A 22,432-nucleotide genomic window follows, 5' to 3' on the forward strand; every position below is an offset into this window, starting at 1 on the left:
GAAAGCAGACAGTGGCTGAAGGAATACACTTCCAGATGACAGAGAGCAAACTGAAAGACTGTAGTGTAGAGTGAAACAAATAATCAAGTTTGAGGTACACCACCAAGCAGTAACAGTCTTCAAATATGTAAATAATGGAGGCTGCCTTTGTCTTATGCCTACTCTTACTAGATTAAGAAGTAATAAGTTTAAAACATTTCAGCAAACATTCAGATAAATAGGAATAAAAAACTTTCCAACTGCCAAAACTTTTGCAGACTTTTGAGAGGGTTTGCAGAATCACTGTCCCTGGTGGTTTTTAAGAACAGTACAAATTTCTGTCAGATTTCAGCACAACTGGATTCCCCTTCTGCATCAGAGCACAGACTTGTTCATGTCTTTGAGTCACCTCCTACTCTACTTTCCATGATTCTACAGTATAATAAAAAATTAAAGTGGTAGAAAGTCTACAAAGTGTGGTTAATTAACATCACTGCTTGAAAAGACGAGGAGAGCAGATCTTTGGCTGTTCAGAACATGTATTACAGGCAGGACATTGGTACAGCTCAAAATACTCCTGCTGTAGAAGCAATGGGTAGAGAATTAGTGGTATCAAAGTTATGCTAATGTAAGAGCTGCTTTTAAAAGTCCTTAAAGGCTGAACTTCAATTAATGTTTTCTAAGAAAGAAGAAAGGCTGCAGAGGAAAGGAAACAGAAGAAACCACAATGGATCAAATGTCTTGAAAGAAGACTTGTGACATATTCACTGCTATAGAAATTCCAGTCCTGTTTGTGAAGAGAGTGATTATGAGACTCTTCAAAGCATCATGTAACCATTTTTCAGCCTAGCTTGATAAAAAAACTGAAAATACCACTTGATTTTTCTTTTTTTTTTTTTGTTTTGAAAGTGATATTGGGGAAGATTCACTTCCTCAGCAAAAACTTGTCTGGGTCTAAGGTGTTTTTTAAGACTAATCTCTCTTGTTTTATTTCAGTGAAATAAGAAGGACTTGAAAATCAAAAGTATGCAACTTCAAGTGCCCCTCATCTAAAAAAATTATTCTAATTGTCCATCAGCATCAACCATGATAGCTTTACAGTGGTGTGCCTTTTTATGCCTGGAGACATCAGGATAATCAGAGGTTAAAGCCTTCAGAAACTCAGGGAGAAAGCTATTTGTCGAGGGTACAAACTATTTATGCTGTTTCTGAGGAAAACTGCTTACACTGTCTGTATGCCATCCCAGAAACAGAGACTACAGCTATTCAGATGACAAACTTATTGCAGACGTTTACGAACTGAGAGGTAACCAGAGTAGCTGTGCTCTCTTACGTGCCTTAGAGGAGAACATGGGGAACATGCCACACTCCTGGCACCTGGAATTCCTGACTGAAGAGCAGGTGAAAGCAGACCTGCTGCAGAACAGAAATACAATCACAAAAAAATAACCAGACTTCATTTAAAAACGCGTCGAGCTTTGCCTGAAACAAAGAGCATTAAAATCAACACGAGTCTAATGCTTCTACATTAGAAGTGTTTTGAAGGATTTTGTTTACTGAGTTGTTGGGAAACTTTACAATGAGAAACAAGATGGCATCTCAACTTGGATCACAAAGCAGTAGTTTATTAACTTCCAATACCTGGTGACCAATAGTAACTCAGGACTGAATGTTTTAAACAGGTATGCTGGTGTCCAATTTCTTTTTACATCAAGTTTACGACACTGCCTAGATTTACTAATGACCTGTTCAATGTAACAGAATTATTACTAGGGAGTACTCTTAAGATATCTAGCCCCTTGTTCTTGTGATAGGAACTTGCTAATGCTCTAAAGTACACCCAGACACTTGAAAAAAAATTATAAAAATGTACCTGTAATAGGGTGTATGGAGAACATTTCCTGGCCACTGAAGATGCTGTATTTTATGTCTTCTCCTGTAAGTTTGTGTTCATAAGCTCCTACTGTTAGAAGTGATGTACCTATAGAAGCAATAAGACATTTTCATCGTGTCCACCCTAGAAGGTTTTGTTCTAATTTTATAGCACTGGTATTAATAGCAGATGCACAACTATGTTCTAGGTTAGGTGCTTAATCATTAGTTTAGTAGACAATAAAAACAATTTTCCATTCTTTTTCTTGTATTACAAATTCATAGGCAAAGCACTGTCTATCCCTCTTTGCTCAGTAAACTACACATCTGATTACAACTTTACCTGCCTAAATAAAATTATGACATTTAACTTTTCCTAATTGCAAACTGACATGAATCAATGGATCTCTCTCTTACCTGAAGTCATATCTAATTTCTTTTTTTTGGTGCATCATGTTACCCATGAATGAACAGAAACAGTTTCTTTTTTCTCAGTTTATCAGCAGTCAATTTGGGGTTTTGAGCAGTACCTTAAATGAAATATCCTTCAGAATTTTAATTAGCCACCTTTTGACAAAGAGAATGAAAAGATGAAACTGTGTGCATAGCTATGTGTCAATTCATATAGAATCCAGATTCCATGAAAAGACCAATAATTTAATATAGAATGCAAGCGATATGAAATAAAAATCCTGTTTGGAATACAATAAGAGGAAAAATATGGAACTCAATAAATTATCCTACTCAGAATCATCACATTCAACAAAGGTGTAGCAAGTTTAAAAGCCATTATCAAAACATCCAAATAATTGTTCTTTTCAAGTGACTTAGGAAATTGTCTAGCATACATGGCAATTGATTTTAATAGTTTTAATTATTTAATTAAATTGTAATTGATTCCATGCAGCTGCGGTGGAATGAGGCAACCTGAGCTCTTACAAACAGCATTAGCAACAACTAGCTGTTTTATTGTATCACAAAGGTCATACTGCTCATACTCAGTGCCCTGGATGTCAGAGGAAAATATTTTAGTATAAAAAATGAGAGGAAACACTGCTATTACCATGATCTGATACCTTTTTTATTTTAGCAGTTACATATTACTTTTTAAAAACCAGAATTTTTCTGTTACGGGTTTACTATTTGCTCTCAAAATCTGTCAAAAACAAAAGGCGCCAATTTTGACATGCAATTTTCTGTCCTTGTCAATATACTCGTAAGGTATTTACTAGAAAAGCTCTGGAATCAACATCCATCTGTCTAATATGTAAAGACAGATACATGAATGCTGACCTGGGGTTTTTTAGGAATGAAAATAAGGGGCTCTATGTTGAATTTTCTTTGTCAAGCAACTTTGATTTGCTACAGAAAACTGCAAGGGCAACCATCCACAGCATCCTCAGAGGAGAGTTAAAGATAAAAAAAGCAAGGTCTGAAGAATATCCCTATTTATCTTTAACGCTGTCTGCAGTCTTTTTGTTTATTTGCTTGTGTCTTTAAGAAGAAAAACTACCAGAAATAAAGGAAGCAGCAGCAGTTCTACTTGAATCCTTATTTTTTAGAGGCTGATTAATAAACTGTTGTTCTGGGTCCTCATATTCCAATCCTTTAAACTCCACATTTTTTACACAGATAGAATTGTTTACAACTTCTTTTTGGCAGAGATCAAATCTCTTGTGTTCTGATACCTTTCATGGAAAACTATTCCTCCAAACAGTGAATTTTACAGTTCATTTTCAAAAAAATATGACCAAACTCTGAGGTCTGTTGTGACATAACCGGCCCTACACAGATAAAGAGCAACAGAAAATATCCATCTGCTGGAACTCGCCATTTCAATCACTTGTGATTCAGACATTGCCTCAAGCAGAGGTCACATTGTGTAGCTATTAACAGAGGGAAAAATCAGGGAAAGGGAGCTTTCTGCCTGCAAAGCACATTGAGGCTGAGATCAGCACTGACAATAGAGCAAGGCAGCAGGGAGATCAGGTTCCGAGCAGAAAGCAGTCAGATTGCCTTGAAATGCTAGGCAATTGACCTCTGAATTAGTTAAAAATATTGAAAGACATGAAGAGTGATGTAATATGTGTAAATTTAGGGGTGTTTTCAGTTTAATCACAGACTGTCCAATTGCATTTGGAAGTATCTCAAACTGTTTTATGCAGCCTAGATCCCAACATTATGCCTGCAGACTCAAAACCAAAACATGGCAGTGTGAACAGCATTTGCTACCTGGACAAATCAGCTCCAAAACATTTGCTGAATTCTGTGTTAGGACATACATGTTTTATATATGGTTTTTTTTATACAGATGTCCTAACACCAGCACCACACTGAGCTACTGTATCACTGTATCGTTGTTTTTCTTCTCTCTTCAGTACTCATTATAATAGTCTCTTTTCCCCATCCTTTGCCATCTAACCTGTGTTCATCCCTTCCATTATTTCTTCAGACCTCTTAATTGCCACGAAAGGAAAAGCTGAACATGGAGATAATGGTTCAAGAACTGCCTGGACACAATCCTGTGCCATGTGCTCTGGGATGACTCTGCTTGAGCAGGGAGGTGGGACCAGATGACCCATTGTGGTCACTTCCAATCTGACCCATTCTCTGATTCTGTGACTTAAAGACTAAGGGGTTACATACATGATATCTAATAGGAAAAAACCACAGAGGAGTCAAGAAGTTACACTGATGAATCTGTCTCCATGGAACTGCTATGCAAACAACCATTCAGCTGGAAGTTTGGTGAATAATAAAGGTTTCTTACCCTCTGAAGGGCACAGTCACTTGATTATTTATTGACTAGCTTCTACTGCCTGTTGTAATACAGTTTATAATATTTAAAGACACTAAATATTCAATATTAAACAAAAAAGAATAGAAAAATGGGGTTTTCTGAAGGTTATTAAACTTGGAGGTCAAACACTTAAAGAAAATGTGACCACAAGGACCAGTTCCCGAGGCACTTATCCATTTGATGGGTTTAGACTAAATTAAAACTAAGGACCCTTGGCTTTGGTTTTTGTAGTTTATATTATTCACATTTTTTATTCTTTTTAAAATAAACGTAGCATTTTTCTCCTCCATCAGTTGAGGCAGAAATAAAATTATGAAGAAAAGCCACATTTATTAATACCAGTTCTACAAATAATCAGTATGTAATGTAAATCTTCCCTGAGCTGAATACACTGGAACCATTCACATTTGTAGGGGTCCCAGGATCACATCTATCCTGAAAGCTAACTTCTATGAGAGTTTTAATTACAATCATGCTTTTCTTCCCCACTGAAATGTAAAATATTTGATATTTATGTATGCTCATGAAAAAAGGAAAATAGTATAAGCAGAGATAAACAGTATTAGTATTTAGTAAAATCTCTTATATTCTGAAAAGAATTTGATCTTCTTAGCAAATAGAAGTATTATTAAACACAAACTAACATTTTGTGATCAAACCCTCCTGTTTATCCTGAAGCTTTGCTAAATTTCCTTTAATCAAAACAACTTAAATTGAATCTTAATTATATTTCCATAGATTGAATAGGAGAACACAATGGCATTCTGATACCATGGTTCCTCGGGGCATTTCTGTAATTTCTGGCTGGCTTTTATAGCCTGACCCAGGAACATATCTACACTTAAAAAAAATCTTGGATCAGAGAAGTTTACCTATTGCCATAAAGCTCTGATCTTTATTTTCTTTCGTTAAATGTAACAATTTGAAAATTTGGCTTGTAGTCCCAAACAAGCACAGAGGAAGGAATGGCTGAATAACCACAGCAGTAATTACTGCAACAGCCATCTTCACCCTTCATTCTCTCTTCTGTTTGCAATCATCCAAGAATATTGATTGGTTTTCCAAAATTACTAACACATTTCTTATTTAACTGATTCATAATCCAATATACAGGCTGTTACTCAAGATCTGTGAATTCACTAGTCTCACAAAATCCTTAGGATATAAAGAATGCTCCTTTTGTTTTACTGAGAGAAATTGGAATTATAAAGAGGATAAACTACTTGTTCAAGGTGAACCTCATGAGCTGTTTGAATTAAGAATATAGTGCAGTTCAGATCTTTAAATAATCTGGCTGACTGTATGGTGAGATTTGTGGACAGAAACATATGAAAGGCACTCCTTTCTGCCTGTCATTAGGACAAAACCAATCCCTGATGCAGGAGAATATACCACATCTAACTGGCTGGAGGGATAACTACTAATGTTCTTTGAATGATAAAAAGTAGAGCAGTAATTTTCGTCAATATCCAGAACAAATCCAAATAAATCTGTATGTGCCTGGAGCTGGTTTGTCTGTAGGTAGCATTCCACAGTGCAGGCTCTACCTAGAGAGACTCTGTAGAAGCCTGTCTGAGTGGCAATGTACCAACAGCCACTGAACTTCTCTACCCTATTCTACCCCCCTTTCTCCTTCGTCTGAAGAGTCCGAAACTTCACTAAGGTATTCCTGAAAGCTGCTACAGTTTGTGAAGGGAACTGTGAAAACAAGAAATGCCAATTTGCACCTGGTTCCCAACACTCACCTCATCTGAGCTTGTGTGCACTGCACAGTGAAACAACAAGTCCACCCATCATTAAAGCCATCTGGCTAAATGAATGAACCCACTGATGATCAGACAATGCCTCCTCCATTGCATCTTTTTTCATGCTGGTGCACTGGAAATGGGCAAATGGGTATTGGCTACATCCACATTAACTTTTCCCTGCTGCTGCACAGAACAGAAAGGTTTCCCTATACTGTTCATTACAATTACCATTCCAAAATGAGGCGAGATTGGCAACTCCAAGAAGAGGGATTTCATGCCCACCTGCTGCACTGTTCTCAGGCACACTTGCTTCATACAGGCTGTGGCTGAATGAGATGGCCTCCTCTTGTTCTTCTGTAAAGATAATGACCACAGCTGTGGCTGTTCGAGGTGAGATGCCTTGATCTGAAGCTGTCACTAGCAGCTGGGTACTGAAGTCCTTGGAAGCCAAGGGCTCCCGGAGAATGATGTCACCTGTCTTCACATCAATCTGAAATACAGGTTCTGCCATCATCAAATTAAAAACAATAGCTCCATTGGATCCCAGATCCACATCCTCTGCTCTCACAGTGGCTACTGTCTCATTCACAGCAGTTTCAGCAGGCACAAAGGCCTTGATAGGACTCTGCAAAAAAACAGGATCATTGTCATTGACATCATCAATGTGCACCACAACACTGACAGTGGTGCTCCTTGGAAAATGGGTGCTACAGTCACTTGCTACAGCCCTAAATGTGTACTGGGACTTGGTTTCCCGGTCCAGTGCCTTTGTAGAAACGATGGATCCTGTGACACTGTTGATAGCAAATGCTCCGTAGGTGTCGTCAATGAGGGAGTACATAACTTCACCATTCAGGCCATCGTCTTCGTCAGAAGCAGAGAGGTCCAGGATGGCTGAGCCTTCCTCCAGGTCTTCTGTCACAGAGATTTGGTACTGGGTCTTTGCAAACAACGGGCTGTGGTCATTTTCATCCAAGACTGTTAGATAGATCTGTGCAGTGGAGCTTCTTGAGGGACTGCCTAGGTCATGGCACTCAATTACAAGAGTGAAATTGCTGATGTCTTCTCTGTCTAAGCTACGAGTGACCAGCAATTTGCCTGATGTGTTATTTAGTGTGAAGTATTCTCCAACATTTCCACCTTTCAAACACATAAGAAATGAAATGATCACAAACAAGTACTCTTAAAAAAAGAAGCCCTTGTGAATGCTCTGTGCTACTTGCAATAACAAGGTCCAATTGCTCATACAGCTGGTGTGCTCATGTGCCTTTCACATATTTTATCTCTCACACAAATTAAAACCTGTATTTCATTTAAATCGGTGGGTGGCAATGAAAGCAAATGCAGAATGTCATATCAATTTAGAGACTGGCTATTTGGCCACATGCGTATCTTTTTTCCCAAACCAGCCCATCTTATAAAAGCTCATGCAGCTATGCTGCTGCATGAAGTGACCTCTTCCCAACCTTAGTTACAAATTCCAAAAATCCATAAAGCATTGCTGACAATTGTAATTGCTTACTCCCTGTTCTAAGAACCTCTCTCTTGGAATTCAAGAGTTGTGCAAGGTCTTGATTTGGGGGCAGTGGGAATAAATATGAAGCAGTCAACTGAAAAGTCATCATTTTCAGTAACAGTGAATGGCATACATACTTTATAGCATGTATAAAGACCAAAGGTAATTAAATTATATGTCATAGAAGACAATGACATTAAAACCAAGAAAACAAAGAAATTCGTAACTGTTACTTCAAAGAAAAATGTGTTGGCTTTTACCACAGTAGCTCTCTGCCTATGTTTGAGCTATTGCTGAGAGCCACAAACCAAACTAAGCCCAACAAACTTGTATTTTTCCAAAGACATTACAGGAGACTTTGAACAGCTGTGGAGTGTACATTGGCATAGTGGATACAGGGAGAGTTTGACAAGACAGAAGCTAAGTATGACATTACTAATTGCTGGGTGAAAGAAGCTCTCATGAAATAAAATTTAATAAATGGCATTAAATAAATACAATTCAATTAATTCTAGCACTTATTTTCGAGGGCATATTTACATTCAGACTTCTACAACTACAACAAAAAGGACAAAATTATGCCTTCATGATTAATGGCTCCTTCCAGCATTTAATATTTTTTTGTTTTTCTCTTCTGTACTATTTCAAATCCAGAAAGCAGAATGAAAGTATGCCTGGGAAGTGCTTATTAGTGCTGACAAAAGGGTGAAAGATCTCTTTTCTTTTCCACATAAAAGAAGCATGTGGACAAGATGGGAGCTCAGGAGGCCTGGTAAAGTCAAGACTAGTCTAAAACTTGGATGCTGCTGTTTATTTACCCCCTGATTTATACCAACAAAAATGATGGAATGTAACTTACCAATTATTTTGTATCTTAGAGCTCCGTTATAGCCAGCATCCATATCTATAGCCCGGATAATGTAAACAACAGAAGGCTCTTGGTTCTCTGGAATGAAGATCTCAGAGGGAGGAAGAAGAAATGTGGGAGAGTGATCATTTTCATCCAGCACTGTGCAGATTACTGTCACTGTGCTTGACAGCGACGGGGTTCCACTGTCCCGAACCAAAACTAAGATCAATAAAAAGAAAGCAAATTTCATTCAACGGTTGTGGGTGCAACAACGGATGTTCCTTAATAATATCAGAGTAGGAGATTTATTCATGCTATGCAAAAAGCATATGCCCTTCTGTACTGGAAAATCTTACCACTTGCATCTAATTCAGAAGGCATGAAAAAAGTAACTCTGATAGTAACACCACACTCATTCTCACTTCCCGCTCTAGAGGCATTCATAGATATTTCACACTGCTACCTTTAATACTGAAAACCTCCTGGGTTTCCCTGTCCAGTGGTGCAGCTGTTATGAGTTCTCCACTGTTCGAGTTCATCTTGAATTTCTCATAACCAGCTCCTGGTAAGATTTCATACTGAAGCATGGAATTCAGTCCTTTAAAACAGAATGGAAGTCTTAGTAAAACACAGCAAGTCTCCTCACATTCAGGTCTACTTATTTGTCTCTTTCCTCTCCCTCCAAGTTTTTCTGAATTACAATTCCATACAGCTCTTGATCAGACCTACCATTTGTATGTAGTACAGGGATATTAGCCTTCCCATCTTTCTCTAGGAAATAGGCTAAAACCACACAGGTTTTTAGAAGCCTTTCTTTCAAAGTTGCCCACCTTAGCTGAACAGGCAATGAGACTCAACTTTCTCACCTATTATGGTTATAAGATAATTTCTTTCATATTTCTCCTAGTTTCAACATCCTCCCAAGGAAAGTATAATGTCATCTCCATCACAGTTCTATTATTACCTTCAATGAGTTTCATCCTACATTATACCTGCAGGGTTGGCCTATTTTGCCCCTTTATTTTTTTGAAAATTTTCCTAAGTTTCATTCAACCATTCGGTGTTTTTCCCACCAAGAAATTAGTCCTTTAATAGGGTAGGGACAGTTGGCACACCTGAAAAATTACGTGACACTTCTAGTCATACAAAAACTTCTTTTCAATGTCAAACACTGCCTGCCTGTTCTCATCTGCTGCAGTCAAGCACAGGACAATCTGCACTGGAGTTGATGGAGAAACACCCATGTGAGAGCAGAAACAGAGCCAACAGTTTTTAACATCCTTGACTTCATTTGCCTTTGAATAGCTTTGTTAAGTGGTTGATAGTGCTACTGAAATTTGATTAAGATAATTACTACTGTAAAAGTATTTGCACCTAACTAAGTCAAGGGAGGGACATATTCATACAATACTCAGCAGGAGGAAAAATGAGTTACAGAAATCCTTTCAGCTTTACAGAGGAAGGAAGAAAAACCACATCAGTGAGGACAATCAAGGTGAATGTCTTCAAAGTCTCAGGTTACTAACATATATTTATCTGATCTGCCCATATTAGGTACCATTCAACTAAATTTTAAAAGACATTCACAGTTCTGCCTGCATTTATCTACCCTTAATCACCAAAATGCTCCAGATGGAAAAAAAGAGACATGAAGCTGCAGGTCCGATACTAACTATTAGCTCCTCGCCTCCTGCAACTGAACTGCTTCAACCCAGTTCCTTCTCTGGCAGATTCCACAATGGACATTACACACAGCCAGTGCTGAATAACCAAGGATGCCATCCAAGTTAGCTATTCACACAATGCTGAAGTTAAAACTTTTAACTCTTAAAGGACACAGATACATGAGAGCTTAATTACATTTATTTACCAAGCATTGACTGCCTCCTTTCTCATATTCAGCTGCTAGGAGTGTAAAGAAGCATTAGGAAAAAGCTGCACACCCTGCCCAGGAGAGGAGCGTGATGACTACACATTTACACATCGCAGCACAGCAGCTAGCTAGCACATTTGCACTCAATCCAGCCTGCTGGTTAATTATTCAGTAGTTCTGGTCACATTTTAGGGGCTGAAATTACGAACTGAAATAAAAAATGTCCCCCCTGCCCCAAATCCAGACTCAAGTCCCATCTTCATAGGACTTTACAATAATGTCTAATGAATGGCAGTAAGCCCTGTCTCATAACTCTAAGTCAATGGTTCCTATTAACCTTTTAAGATTTTTCTCCTAAGGCTCCAGACATGACTATTGAACCACAGAGGTGCACATCAGCTTAAAAGCAGACCTTGTCAAATGCTAGTTCAGTTCTGCAAAGACCTACCTCAAGAAAAAACCCTGACCTATCTTAAATATGCTGCTGGTATCTTTGCTTTCCCATGTGTATTTTTCCAACACGCATATTTTCCAACATTAACAGTTTTTACACTTGCATTTACTGATGTTGAGCTGTCAGATGTCAGCTGGGTGGGGGGGTGAGGGCATGGAGGGCTACCAAAAGGCTCCCAAAGTCAGGCAACACAGAGATGCAGAAGGTGCAGGTCTCATAATGTGCAGGAGGGAGGTAGCTGAACAAGACGTTTCAGGGATATTCATGTGAAAGAAAACCATTCCAAAGTCAGAAATGTTACTTGTGACTTCCCCGCAAAAAGATCCCCTTCCAGTCACAGAGAATGAAGCAGAAAGGAAAATAAAAGGTTGATAATGACTGGTTCCTCCCAGTGGTCACTCAGGGAACATATGAAGTGAACAAAAAAATGTGATTGGAGAAAGCCCTCCTCTGAGACTATGCAAATATTACTGGGATGTGAACTGCAATTTAAAGAGTGTGTAAAAATAAATATATGATGTAAAAAAAAAAAAAAAAAAACCAAACACCAACACAGGAGTCATCTTATTTAAAAATTGTGTTCCAAAAATGTAAGAAAAGTGAGTAGAATTGTATTTATATGACTCCTATATAAATCAAATTTTTCTTACATAATGAACATCACTTCAATATTAATTTGAAACAATACAGTTACACATCCATGACATGGGGCCAAATCATGCAAATGCAAGAAAAAGACCCAACAGAAGGACTGTGGTTACTGGAAAATGCACTTTAAAAAAATGGCAGGAATGAGCAGTACACTTGGAATGCCCTTCCTCTCCACCCTGCCAAGCCACCCCAACTCCCTCCCACTAACTGCTCTGGAAATTTCCTTTCTGCTGTATTTCCCACAAGATGTGAAAAATTAGAAGGGATGGAAAAGAAGGGAGAAGAATTCAAGCAAATTCTCACTGTTTTCTCCTCTATCTTGCAAACCTTTCTTCAAATATCACCTTTTTTAAGTATTGTGATCCACAAAAGAAAGAGAATACTTGGAAGAGTGAGATACAGAGGCAGACTGCAGTGCAGCTCAGCTGTTCTGAAGATCGTAACAGACAGGGATACCTACCCATTCCTAATTTCTAAATACTTCACATACTTTTGGGGAAATGCCTTTTCTGTATAACACCTCTACTGAGCTCACAACAGCCTTTTGTAATCAGTATGTGCTCTACATTAAAATTACAAATCTTACCAAATACAAAAGGTTATTTTGCTAACAAGCTCCATTATCTACTTTTAGGATAGCACAGTCTTACACAATTTTAAAGGAAGCCCAGAAAGTGAACCCACATTAAAAAGGAAGTCATTCACAGAGTTGAGACTACCTTTGGGCCAAACACAGCAGTATTGTAATATTTACCTCTCTTTCCAGGTTTTATTATTTATCACACAGACCCTATATAACTGCTCCAGCACATGGACTACCTGTAACATCGTATGCTATACATTTTAGACAGTTCAAAAGAGCAGGTAGTTGAAGAACTGGAGGGAAGTTTCTGTTGCTTAGCAGACTCAGGTTTAGTCCTCACATGTGATTCACTGAGGAGATGAACCATACCCACATCCTATTAATGCATTCTGTGTATTTTTGAAAAGCAATGCATTAGCATTCTTTAGCATGTAAAGTCCTATTTAAAATGAGGAGCGGCTTTCACAATCCCTTCACAGTGCAACCAGCTGAAAAATCTTGGATGACAGTGCCCCTCTCTGGTCAGAAAAGATGAGTACATATTTGCCAGTTCTGTTACAAAACCAGGACTCTTGACTAGTTAACTACTTTATCCAAAACACTCTGATTGAGAGCAAGAAAATGTTCAGATATTGAGTTGAATACTGTTTGCTGATTTATAACCGGAACACGTTGGCTTTCTTCCCATGAACGCTACAATATGCTGTGTCACACAAGCACACATTTTACATTTAATATACCCGTCAGAGCTGAAGCTACCCAAGAGTGCAAGTCAGAATACCTCCAAGCCCCGATTGAAGATTGAGAGTCTAAATCAAAACCCATATTTTGAAACTCAGAAGTCAGACATTACCTTGGGAAAAGCACAAGAGCTGTACATGCAAGGCAGCAAGATAGGATTGGTCTATTATGGTCCAGAAGTAAATTACTAGCAAAAGGACACAAATTACCTGCATCTCGGTCCACAGCCTCCACTTTTATGACAAACTCCCCTGGATCTTGGTTTTCATGAACTGCAGTCTTGTAAAGTTGCTTCAGAAATACTGGGGTCTCATCATTCACATCAAGAACAATGATGGTTAGAACTTGTGTGGCAGAGAGAGCTGGGCTGCCGTCATCAAGAGCCATGACTGTCAAACTGTAGCGCTCCTGAACCTCATGGTCTAGAAGGTGGGCTGTAGTTAAGAGTCCTAATTTAAAGAAAAAGGGTCTTAAAATGTATTCTGGTCCAGGTTAGGATCCTAGTTGCTCCAGCACTCACAGCTTCAGTGTAGCATCACTGTGCCACTGATCCAAGGCTTCTGGACTTTGCAGTCCTGCGATTCCCTGGCCCAGAAATACTGCCTTTGGCATCCAGGGAAATTGGGATTCATGGAAAATTCAAGTGAAGTTCAGTGATTTCTTTTTATTTAACTTTGGGCTTAACATTTTAACTTTATTTAACTTAAATATTTGTCTTCTTTTGCACTTAAGTTATGCAGTTAGGAGCTGTACAAATCACTGTCAGCTGCATCACCTAATGGATTCAAAAATCAGAATAAGAACCAGAAGATATTACAACTACTAGGGTGATATTTGCATTTGTGTGAATACAGTATAATAGTTAGAAACCAGAGAATTTCAGAGGGCTGAAGAATGAAATTCATCAGCAGTTTGAGCCTCCACAGAACACGTTCCACCTGCAGTGTAATGCAGACTCCTCAACCTTGACTTTGCCTTTCCTCGTGTGTACATAACATGACATACATGTGTGCACATGCTTTAAGTATGCATCATGCCAAAATCAGAATGAGGTATTTCACTGCACGCATTTTCTTCCCACCTTCCTTAATGCGCTATTGGAAGATGCTCCTACACAAAAGTGTCATGCCAAAATTTTTGGGCTGAGTCTCACAAAGCTTGACCACCATGTGCAGTACTGCCCCACTTGTGTGGTGCTCTGCCCAAGGCAATCACCCCTGAGGACACAATCAGTCACCTGGGCAGAGTGCCACACTAATGTGGTATTTCAGTATTGGATGGTATGCACTCCCAAGTGTTACTGTGAGAAGCACAACACAAGAAACCCCAGAGAAGAGAAGTTACAGTACCTGTGATTTTATCCAGTACAAATGCTTTGTTTTCATTGCCTGAAAGAATGTGATACGTAACTTGTCCATTTCTTCCCTCATCAGGATCCTTTGCAACTATGTGGTGTACAAGGAAGCCTACCTCCACATCCTCCATGACATAGGAAAGGGGCGAAGACATAAAACTGGGACTGTTGTCATTGATATCTAAAATAACAATTTTCACAGCCAGGGAATCCAGCCTCCGCTCAGTCAGATTTATTGCCTGGTCTTCTGCAAACACTGTCAAGATCACAGAACGAGTAATCTCCCTGTCTAGTGGAGATGCTGTGGTCAAGGAGCCATACAAAGGGTGAATAAGAAATGGATTTTTACTCATGTTACTCATTTCTAAGGAATACTCTATTTTGCTGTTCAGAAAACCGCCATCTCCATCTTTTGCATTGAATGTGTAAACCAGAGTCCCAACAGGTACATTTTCTTCTACGCCAATCACTACAAAGTCATCTTGAAAATATGGAGAATGATCATTCTTATCTTCTACATCAATACTTAGGAAGACAGTGCTATTTTGTGGGGGATTATTGTAATCCTTTATAATAACTTGCAAAAGAAAGTGCGAATCCGTTTCATAGTCAAGCTCCTTGGAAAGGTAAAGGTCTCCTGTCAAGCTGTCAATTTCAAAATGAACATTATCGTCATCTTTAGCAATACTGAAATGCAGTTTCCTGTTAGGTGCTAGATGGTTATCAGGCACCTTCAGAGAGTCCAACACTTGTGCAGGCTTAAAATTTTCAGGTACAACAAAGTGCTTGAAGTCTTGTGAGAAGCCAGATCTCCTATTGGGAAGTGGGATCACCTGTAACCAAAACACAAAGACTGCAATATTTTCCCACTGTTATTATGAATATTGCAATGTGTAGTGGGTTGACCCTGGCTGGATGTCAGGCGCCCAGCAAAGCTGCTCTCTCACTCCCCTCCACCGCTGAACAGGGGAGAGAAAATACAATGAAGGTTCATGAGTTGAGATAAGGACCAGGAGAGATCACTCAGCAAATACCATCACAACCAAAACAGACTAGAATTAGAGATATCAAATGAACTTATTGCTAAAAAAATCAGAGCAGGATGAGGAGAAGTAAAATAAGGCCTTAAAAACACACCTTCCCCCCACCCCTCTGTCCTTCCCAGCTCTACCTCCTCCCCCCCAGTGGCACAGGAAGACAGGGAGTGGGGGTCATGGTCAGTTCACCACCTGCTGTTTCTCCCGTTGCTCAGGGAGATGAGTCCTTTAACCCTCTTTAACTGTGGGAATGGCATTTGCCTTGTCTGGATTGAAGCATGTTATTACAAGCTATCCAAAATTAACCATCTTTAGGGTGACTTGAAAATGGCAGCCTCAGTGACATTCAGCCTCTGATAGAGGAGTGCACAGGAGGCCTGGACAAAGCAGCCCCACTGTGGCTTGATGAACAGCAGGTGGCTGCCTGTGCAGTGAGCACACACTGCATTTCACTGCCATGCAGAGTAGCCTGGTATAAACCAGCACCAAGAAATGAGATATCATTCTACGAGGTTATAGAGACAGACTTTAGAAAAGACAGCAACTTAGTGGAGAAAAAAAAGCCTACTCAAAAAAATCAGTCCCTCTTGATATTTGCTTTTCTTCCTGCCCACCTGGATATTTTCCTCCTATTTTCCAGTGTTCCCAATGATCTCCTACTAAAGCACAAACATCATCTATTTACAAGATGATCCAGAACTCTGTTGTGCATTCTTAACAAATCAAAATGAGTCTGCTCTCATTTCCTCCCTCAACAGAAAAAAGTCCAAAACAAATTACCACAAGACAAGGTGCTTACAATTTTTAACTTCTTCCGTTTATGTCCCTACATTCTTCCAAAATTTTTTTTTCAAAAAAACTAAGCATCTAACATAATTGTTCTATCTCTACAATGTAAATAAGTACCTGGATGTAAACTGTAGCATGTCCTTGAAGCGAAGGCATCCCCTGGTCCTTGGCTGTGACCCTCATTCTGTAGTCTGATCTCTCAGCATGTGACAGAGGCCGGGTTGTTCTTAACTCTCCACTGACAGCATCAATCTGGAAGTACCCTATATCCTCTTCTGTGGGGTAAAAATGGATACATGTTATTGCAAATCAGTAACAGCTTGCCTCCAGAGAACTAAACATGGTAATGAACAGTGAAAATGAGCAGGACCCAGAGGAAAGGAGCCCGCTGCACTCACTTGGATCTCTCTAGCTTGTTTGGTTCACCTCTTCTTTCACTGAGTACACAGTGATTATAAACCACTTAATGTGGATTCAGAGAAGTACAGAGAGAAACACCAGAGAGCACTAAAGCAGCTGCTTTGTACCAACATTACTCACACCGATGGTGTGTGCATCAGGAGGGCAACAGATACTCCAGGGCTGCTCCTTCTATTTCTGACCTTGGCAGACAGGGCCAGAGAAAGAGCTAAGTCTCCAAACTGGCATGAAGGGTCAAGTATCTCCTGCCAGCTACCCAGGTGGTTCTTGTGACTCACAGATTATGGGGGCCAGCAAAGAGCACTGCTGACCCCTATGATACACTGTGACTGCAGTGATGCCACCTGCCCTGCTTGTGCTCTGTACCCACAGCCAGCTGGGGGTACCTAAAATCTTACAGTAAGCTGCTGCATAGCAACATGTGAATATTGGAAATTATGGTTATATCTTTCCTCAAGGACTGGTGGCACTCCAGTAACAAGTGACTTTTAATTAAAGTTATTACTTGCAGCTACATCAAATAACATTTATTAGAGAGTTGCAAGGAATAATTCTACCACAGATGAATAAACAGCTCTTTGTCACTAAGAATTATAGAATCATTTGAGTTGAAAAAGATCATTATGATCATCAAGTGGAACCCTTAACCCAACACTGCCAAGTTCACTGAACCATGTCCCTAAGTACCACGTCTACATGTCTTTTAAATACCGCAGGGGGTGGTGACTCCACCACCTCCCTGGGCAGCCTGCTCCAATGCTTTACAAACCACTAAGTGAAGAAATTTTCCCTAATATCCAATCTAAACCTCTCCTGGGAAAAGAGACTGACACATACCTCCCCCATTTTCAAGAAATGGCATAAAAATTACTCAAAAATTTTAGTAAAATGGGAAAGTAGCTATTACTTTGTATACATCACCAGAAACTGAGAAAATCACAGTTGTTATAAGTACTTCTCTGCTAGAATACTATGCGAACAGCTTTCTGTTATGTGAATTTTTAATAAGGTGCACTAGTGGGTTAAATAAAGTCATGCAGCACAACAGCTGCTATTATAGTAAGCAACTATGGTAAAAATAAATTCAGTGCAGATGTAGTACACAAAACACCCATAAAGAACTATATTTCTATAGGCACCTAAGTGAGCATGAAGCTGTTTATGTTCTCCAAATGTGCACATTCAAATTAGTTGACTGCACATGTAGATGTTCACTTTTGTATCCAATCACATCATCTGCAACTGCAAAATAGTTGCACCTGTAACATTTGAAGAAAAAAAGCACTTAGCAGACTAGATAGAAAATTGGGTTTTCACAACCAACAAATAGAAGTTTTTTTCAATATTGTTCTGCTATTTTTTGAGTGACTATAGCTTTCTAATTCCCCACAAGTCCCTCCTGGGTTCAGTCTTGCTGTCTGGAACATTAACAACAAAAAGAAGGTTTGCCAACAAAAGGAACCCATATATAGAGACAATTATATTGAATGAGACAGTCTTGAATTTTGCATTTTTCATGGTAATTTTGAAACATTGCTGCTGCTATATTACTATTTTCGTAATAGCTTTTGGTTTACTTTCCTGGTGTAGGTCCCAACAATATGTCTACATTCACAAATCTGCTATTTTGTTCCATATAATGTTTCATGAACCAAAATCCCAGCTAAGCAAAAGTCACAGGAGATATGAGAAACAGAACACATAATGTGAAATGCATGCATATATTTTCAGTATTTTGCTAAAACCTACACTTACAGTTACACTAAAATCCAAATATTACATGAAATAGTTTTGTGCGTATTTTGGTGGCAATAAAAGTAACAAAAAAGTCTGAAAATATTGGAAAGAGACACTGTATAGAGAAAAACCCCTTGGGACTTTCATTTTGTGTTTCGCATTATCATTTTTTATCTGTCTTTATAAAGACATTCAAAACTGAAATGCCCCATGTCTATTTTTCTAGTATTTTTATCAATCTATTTTTTAAATGGATTCCAAGTGTAGCCATTTGATTGGAAATCAGAAAAGACTTTTACACTGAGAAAAAAGTTTATGCAGCTCTATACGCTATAGAGCATGCCAGTCATTGCTCTAAAAGCTCATGCTTGCTGCATTTCCAGAAACATTTCCTTAGCTATCATCTCCATAAGTCACCTGAATTAGGCAGCTGCTGCTTATATCATACACCCTAAATATGTCCTTTTGTATCTGAGGAGAAAAGGAAGAAAGTATAGTAGAAATGGATAAGGAATAAGGAAGCTGGAAAGAGCAGATAAAGCATGGAACAGAAAAAAATTGAATCTCTCAATAACTAGACTCTAATGGCTCCAGTCTCTTCTTGTGCTTGCAAAAGTAACCTGCCAATAAATACATATGCTTTTACAATTAAATTTTTCACCTCTGCCTTGTCCAGTGACTGGACAAGGACTGGACTGCCTTGGCCAGACTTTCATTTACATGAGGTTCTCCAAAACTCAGACACTCTCCCAGCTCTGTGCTCTCAAAGATGATCAGAGAAACTGTAGTTTAGAACCAAAAAACCCGGTGGCCTGAGAAACACCAAGCAATGTGTTACTGTGAACTTTGGCTGAACATTCAGGCCTTACAGAGACTGGCATTCAGGCAAAATGGCACAGAAAGCAGACACAAAGGAACATTAGCGATTTCTCAGAGAGTAGTGACCTCAGCACGCAGTGATAGCTAGCTATGTATTTTTACCTAATTTCCTGAAGAACTGTTTCTTTCCTAGGTGTTAAAATACTTAGTGCCCTGACCATGTCCTCCTCCTTTGAGATGATGGAAAAGTTGTTTCCCTTAACAGAAAAGAGGAAGGCAATGCCATGGCTCCCGAAGAACCTGAACATGATGGGGGCTTCTGCAGAAATGTAGCCCTCTGCAAGTCTAGGAACGTTCCTTGCACGCTGCTTGCTGCTCATTCTGGAGAACAAGACACATGTACAGCACTTGCCAATTCATGTGCATTAGCAGTGTAACTAGGCTTCTCTTGGCACTTGTGAGGTCAAGTGCTAATGTTACATTCACATAATTGCTCCAAATATAACTGTAACAGCCTCTGTCAATGCTAGTCTTAACACACAAAGCAGTAGTTCCAGATGCACTATAAATACACACTAATTTCTGTTGTAAATGCTATACTACATCCTACTGACAGTCATAAAGAAGACCAGGCAAATCACTTTCTGACTGCCAGCATCACTAAGGAATAAATAGTACACACAGCTGGGATTCACCTCCCTGTGGATCAGGTTACTCTTTCAGTGATAACACACAAGTGGAGGTAGGGTCCTGTGACCACCCACTTCCATCCACATACATTTTTAAAGGATGATTTGCTTTGATTTTCTAGGAAGAGGGAGGGGCATTTTGATGGAAACACTTCCCTGTAGCCTAAAAAATTCCTTTGGTGTGTAAACCTCACAGTTCTTTTACAGATTTTTCCTTATGTAATTTGTTGGCATTTGTCAATAACATTCCTGCATAGCTTAATATATTCCTGATATCTTGACATTTCCTTAAGATCTCAAGAACATTAAAAATTACCCAGCAACATTTACAAGCTTAAGAGCTGACACTGACACTTGCAGCTCTTCATCTTGTGGCAGTCCCATGACTGCAGAACAGAGCACTGCTCTGCATGCAGTTCTCCAATTAACCTGCTGTCTCTCTGTTTAACAAACATGGCTGTAAATCAGATCATATTTCTTCTTCATATTTAAGCACTGAACAATGTCCTAGAACTAGAAAATACTATTTTAAATATAAACCAGGCAAGAACTTCACCATGAAACAGAAGACCAGATGTTAAAGGCTATGAGCCAACTAACAACAACAAAAATTAGTATCAGAGAAGCTCAGCTGTTTCTGGATTTGTTTATCAGGAAAATATCTAGTTCCAAGGCTGGGAGGGATTTTTTAGTGGTTTTTGCGTTTGAAGGGTGGAGGGGGGGAGTGTTTGCTGCTGTTTTTATCCTTTTGTTCTTTCCAGAGACAGCTTTTGCAAGACCAGTCATATTTTGTGTTTCTAGTAATTTTTATAATTTGAACTCTTACTTACTCCCCTCTGGGGCTCTACAGGGAAGCCAGTAAGAAAATCCAATGTGCTGTTTGAAAGAAGGGGATATAGTAAGATATCTGAACAGGCAGAGACCCCTGAAAAACACTTCCTGTATTGCCTGGCCATCACCCTTCAGACAAAGTGTTGCGCACTACTCATTCCCTTTTTCACAAGGGGGATCTTTCCTGTGCAAAATATTCTTACTCATAATGCAGAAGTCTAAGACACTGCCCAATTCTCTCTGGAATATGCAATCATTTATATCCAAATTAAGGGAATAATGTTTTTTTTGCTCTGAGGAAACAGTAAGGTCTACGTGCAAATACCATAGACTACAAATCCCAAGCTTAAAAAATACTGATTACATTAAACTGGTAGAATGGAACAGAAACCAAACAAAAAAGAAATAGTTCTGTTCCTGGTAGCTCTTACTGTTTTGAACCAATAGTGAAGGAAAGCAGGAGGAACAGACCTGTTTCCCTTCCTGGTTACAGATGGAGTTCTCACTTTTATGAACGTGTAGCAAGTGCTATGCAGCAAAACCAGACATCACATCTATGTCTCTTACCAGTATTAATGCCCCCGTCCCACTCATGTTCTGATTTAGGACTGCTTGGTTATTAATTTCACTGCAAACAAAACTGGATCCTACAGCTTACCCCAGAAGTGAACTACTACATGCAGGAATTATGGAGAAAACTAAAGAGAAGTGTTTTTAAGTGGCTAGGCTATGTCAGGTTAACACAGTGATAAACAAAGGGTGAAACCTGAACTAAAAACCACAGACCTCATTGTTTGCCCAGATTATCTGCTGATCCCTCTAATCCCTGTCTCAGACTGTCACAAACTGTTATTTTAGCAGGAAAATTTTCAATTGGTTATGGGAAAAGGGAAATCATTTTTCCTTTAGGATGTTAAACAACTGACTGAAATACTAAACTGCGCAGAACAAGACCATAGTCCTAATCTTTTCTGAGTACTGTTTGAACACTTTCTGGCCAGCCACAGAAGCAACTAAATCCCTTGAAAGATGAGGCAGGGAGTGAAGGGAAGAAAGGCATCTGCTTGCACCTCCTTAGATGCTTCATAAGACACATGATGGTTCTGATTCCTATTTACAAAAGCACTTTTATTCTACCAGACACAAAATAAACACAAAGCCTTGTATGATATATGGCTTCTCTGAAATTCCAGTTATTTTAATGTCTACTTTCATATTAATAACACTTTAAATTCTTACCTGGTTCTATTGAATATAATATGATGCCGTTGTTTCCAGAATCAAAGTCTTTTGCAAAGACAGTAGTAACAAGCGTCCCTGATGGCTGCCCTTCCAAAACCTGTCACCAAGCAGTTTACAAGTTATTTGCCATTACACAATTGCATGGATATATGGATAAAGTCAGTCTTAAAAGAAATCCCTCGCCATAACACAAGAGTTTAGCTGCTGCTCTGCTTTCCATTTCAGTAATATTTACAGTGAATGCAACGAGCATTTCAGGAGATGGTTAAATAACCGAGTTCTAGCAACCCTCTGTCGCGGTCTGCATAGAGCGCTACCTCACACATCTTTAGGATGGCAGACTCGCAGGTCGGAGACCGAAAGAGCTCCATCCCACTGCGTGCACAAGCACAGCCATGCGCGCGTTATCCTTTCCCGCTGGCAGCGCACGGGGCGGGGGGGGCGCCG

The 22,432-nt window shown here is 39.2% G+C and overlaps 1 protein-coding gene across 1 annotated transcript in view; it reads right to left on the minus strand.

Moving 5' to 3' along the window:
* DCHS2 (dachsous cadherin-related 2) overlaps window positions 1–22,432 on the minus strand; it is a 62,629-nt gene that overhangs the window by 14,617 nt on the left and 25,580 nt on the right. The window contains exons 7-15 of the mRNA XM_017736747.1: window positions 22,303–22,360; window positions 21,983–22,082; window positions 16,365–16,522; window positions 14,417–15,254; window positions 13,277–13,516; window positions 9,229–9,363; window positions 8,775–8,984; window positions 6,682–7,539; window positions 1,853–1,960 (exon numbers count right to left, since the gene is read on the minus strand). Of these exons, the coding sequence (XP_017592236.1) occupies window positions 1,853–1,960; window positions 6,682–7,539; window positions 8,775–8,984; window positions 9,229–9,363; window positions 13,277–13,516; window positions 14,417–15,254; window positions 16,365–16,522; window positions 21,983–22,082; window positions 22,303–22,360 (2,705 nt within the window). The remainder of the gene's footprint in view (window positions 1–1,852; window positions 1,961–6,681; window positions 7,540–8,774; window positions 8,985–9,228; window positions 9,364–13,276; window positions 13,517–14,416; window positions 15,255–16,364; window positions 16,523–21,982; window positions 22,083–22,302; window positions 22,361–22,432) is intronic.

Source organism: Corvus brachyrhynchos, unplaced genomic scaffold (genome assembly GCF_000691975.1).
Source record: "Corvus brachyrhynchos isolate BGI_N302 unplaced genomic scaffold, ASM69197v1 scaffold175, whole genome shotgun sequence".
Taxonomy (NCBI): Eukaryota; Metazoa; Chordata; class Aves; order Passeriformes; family Corvidae; genus Corvus; species Corvus brachyrhynchos.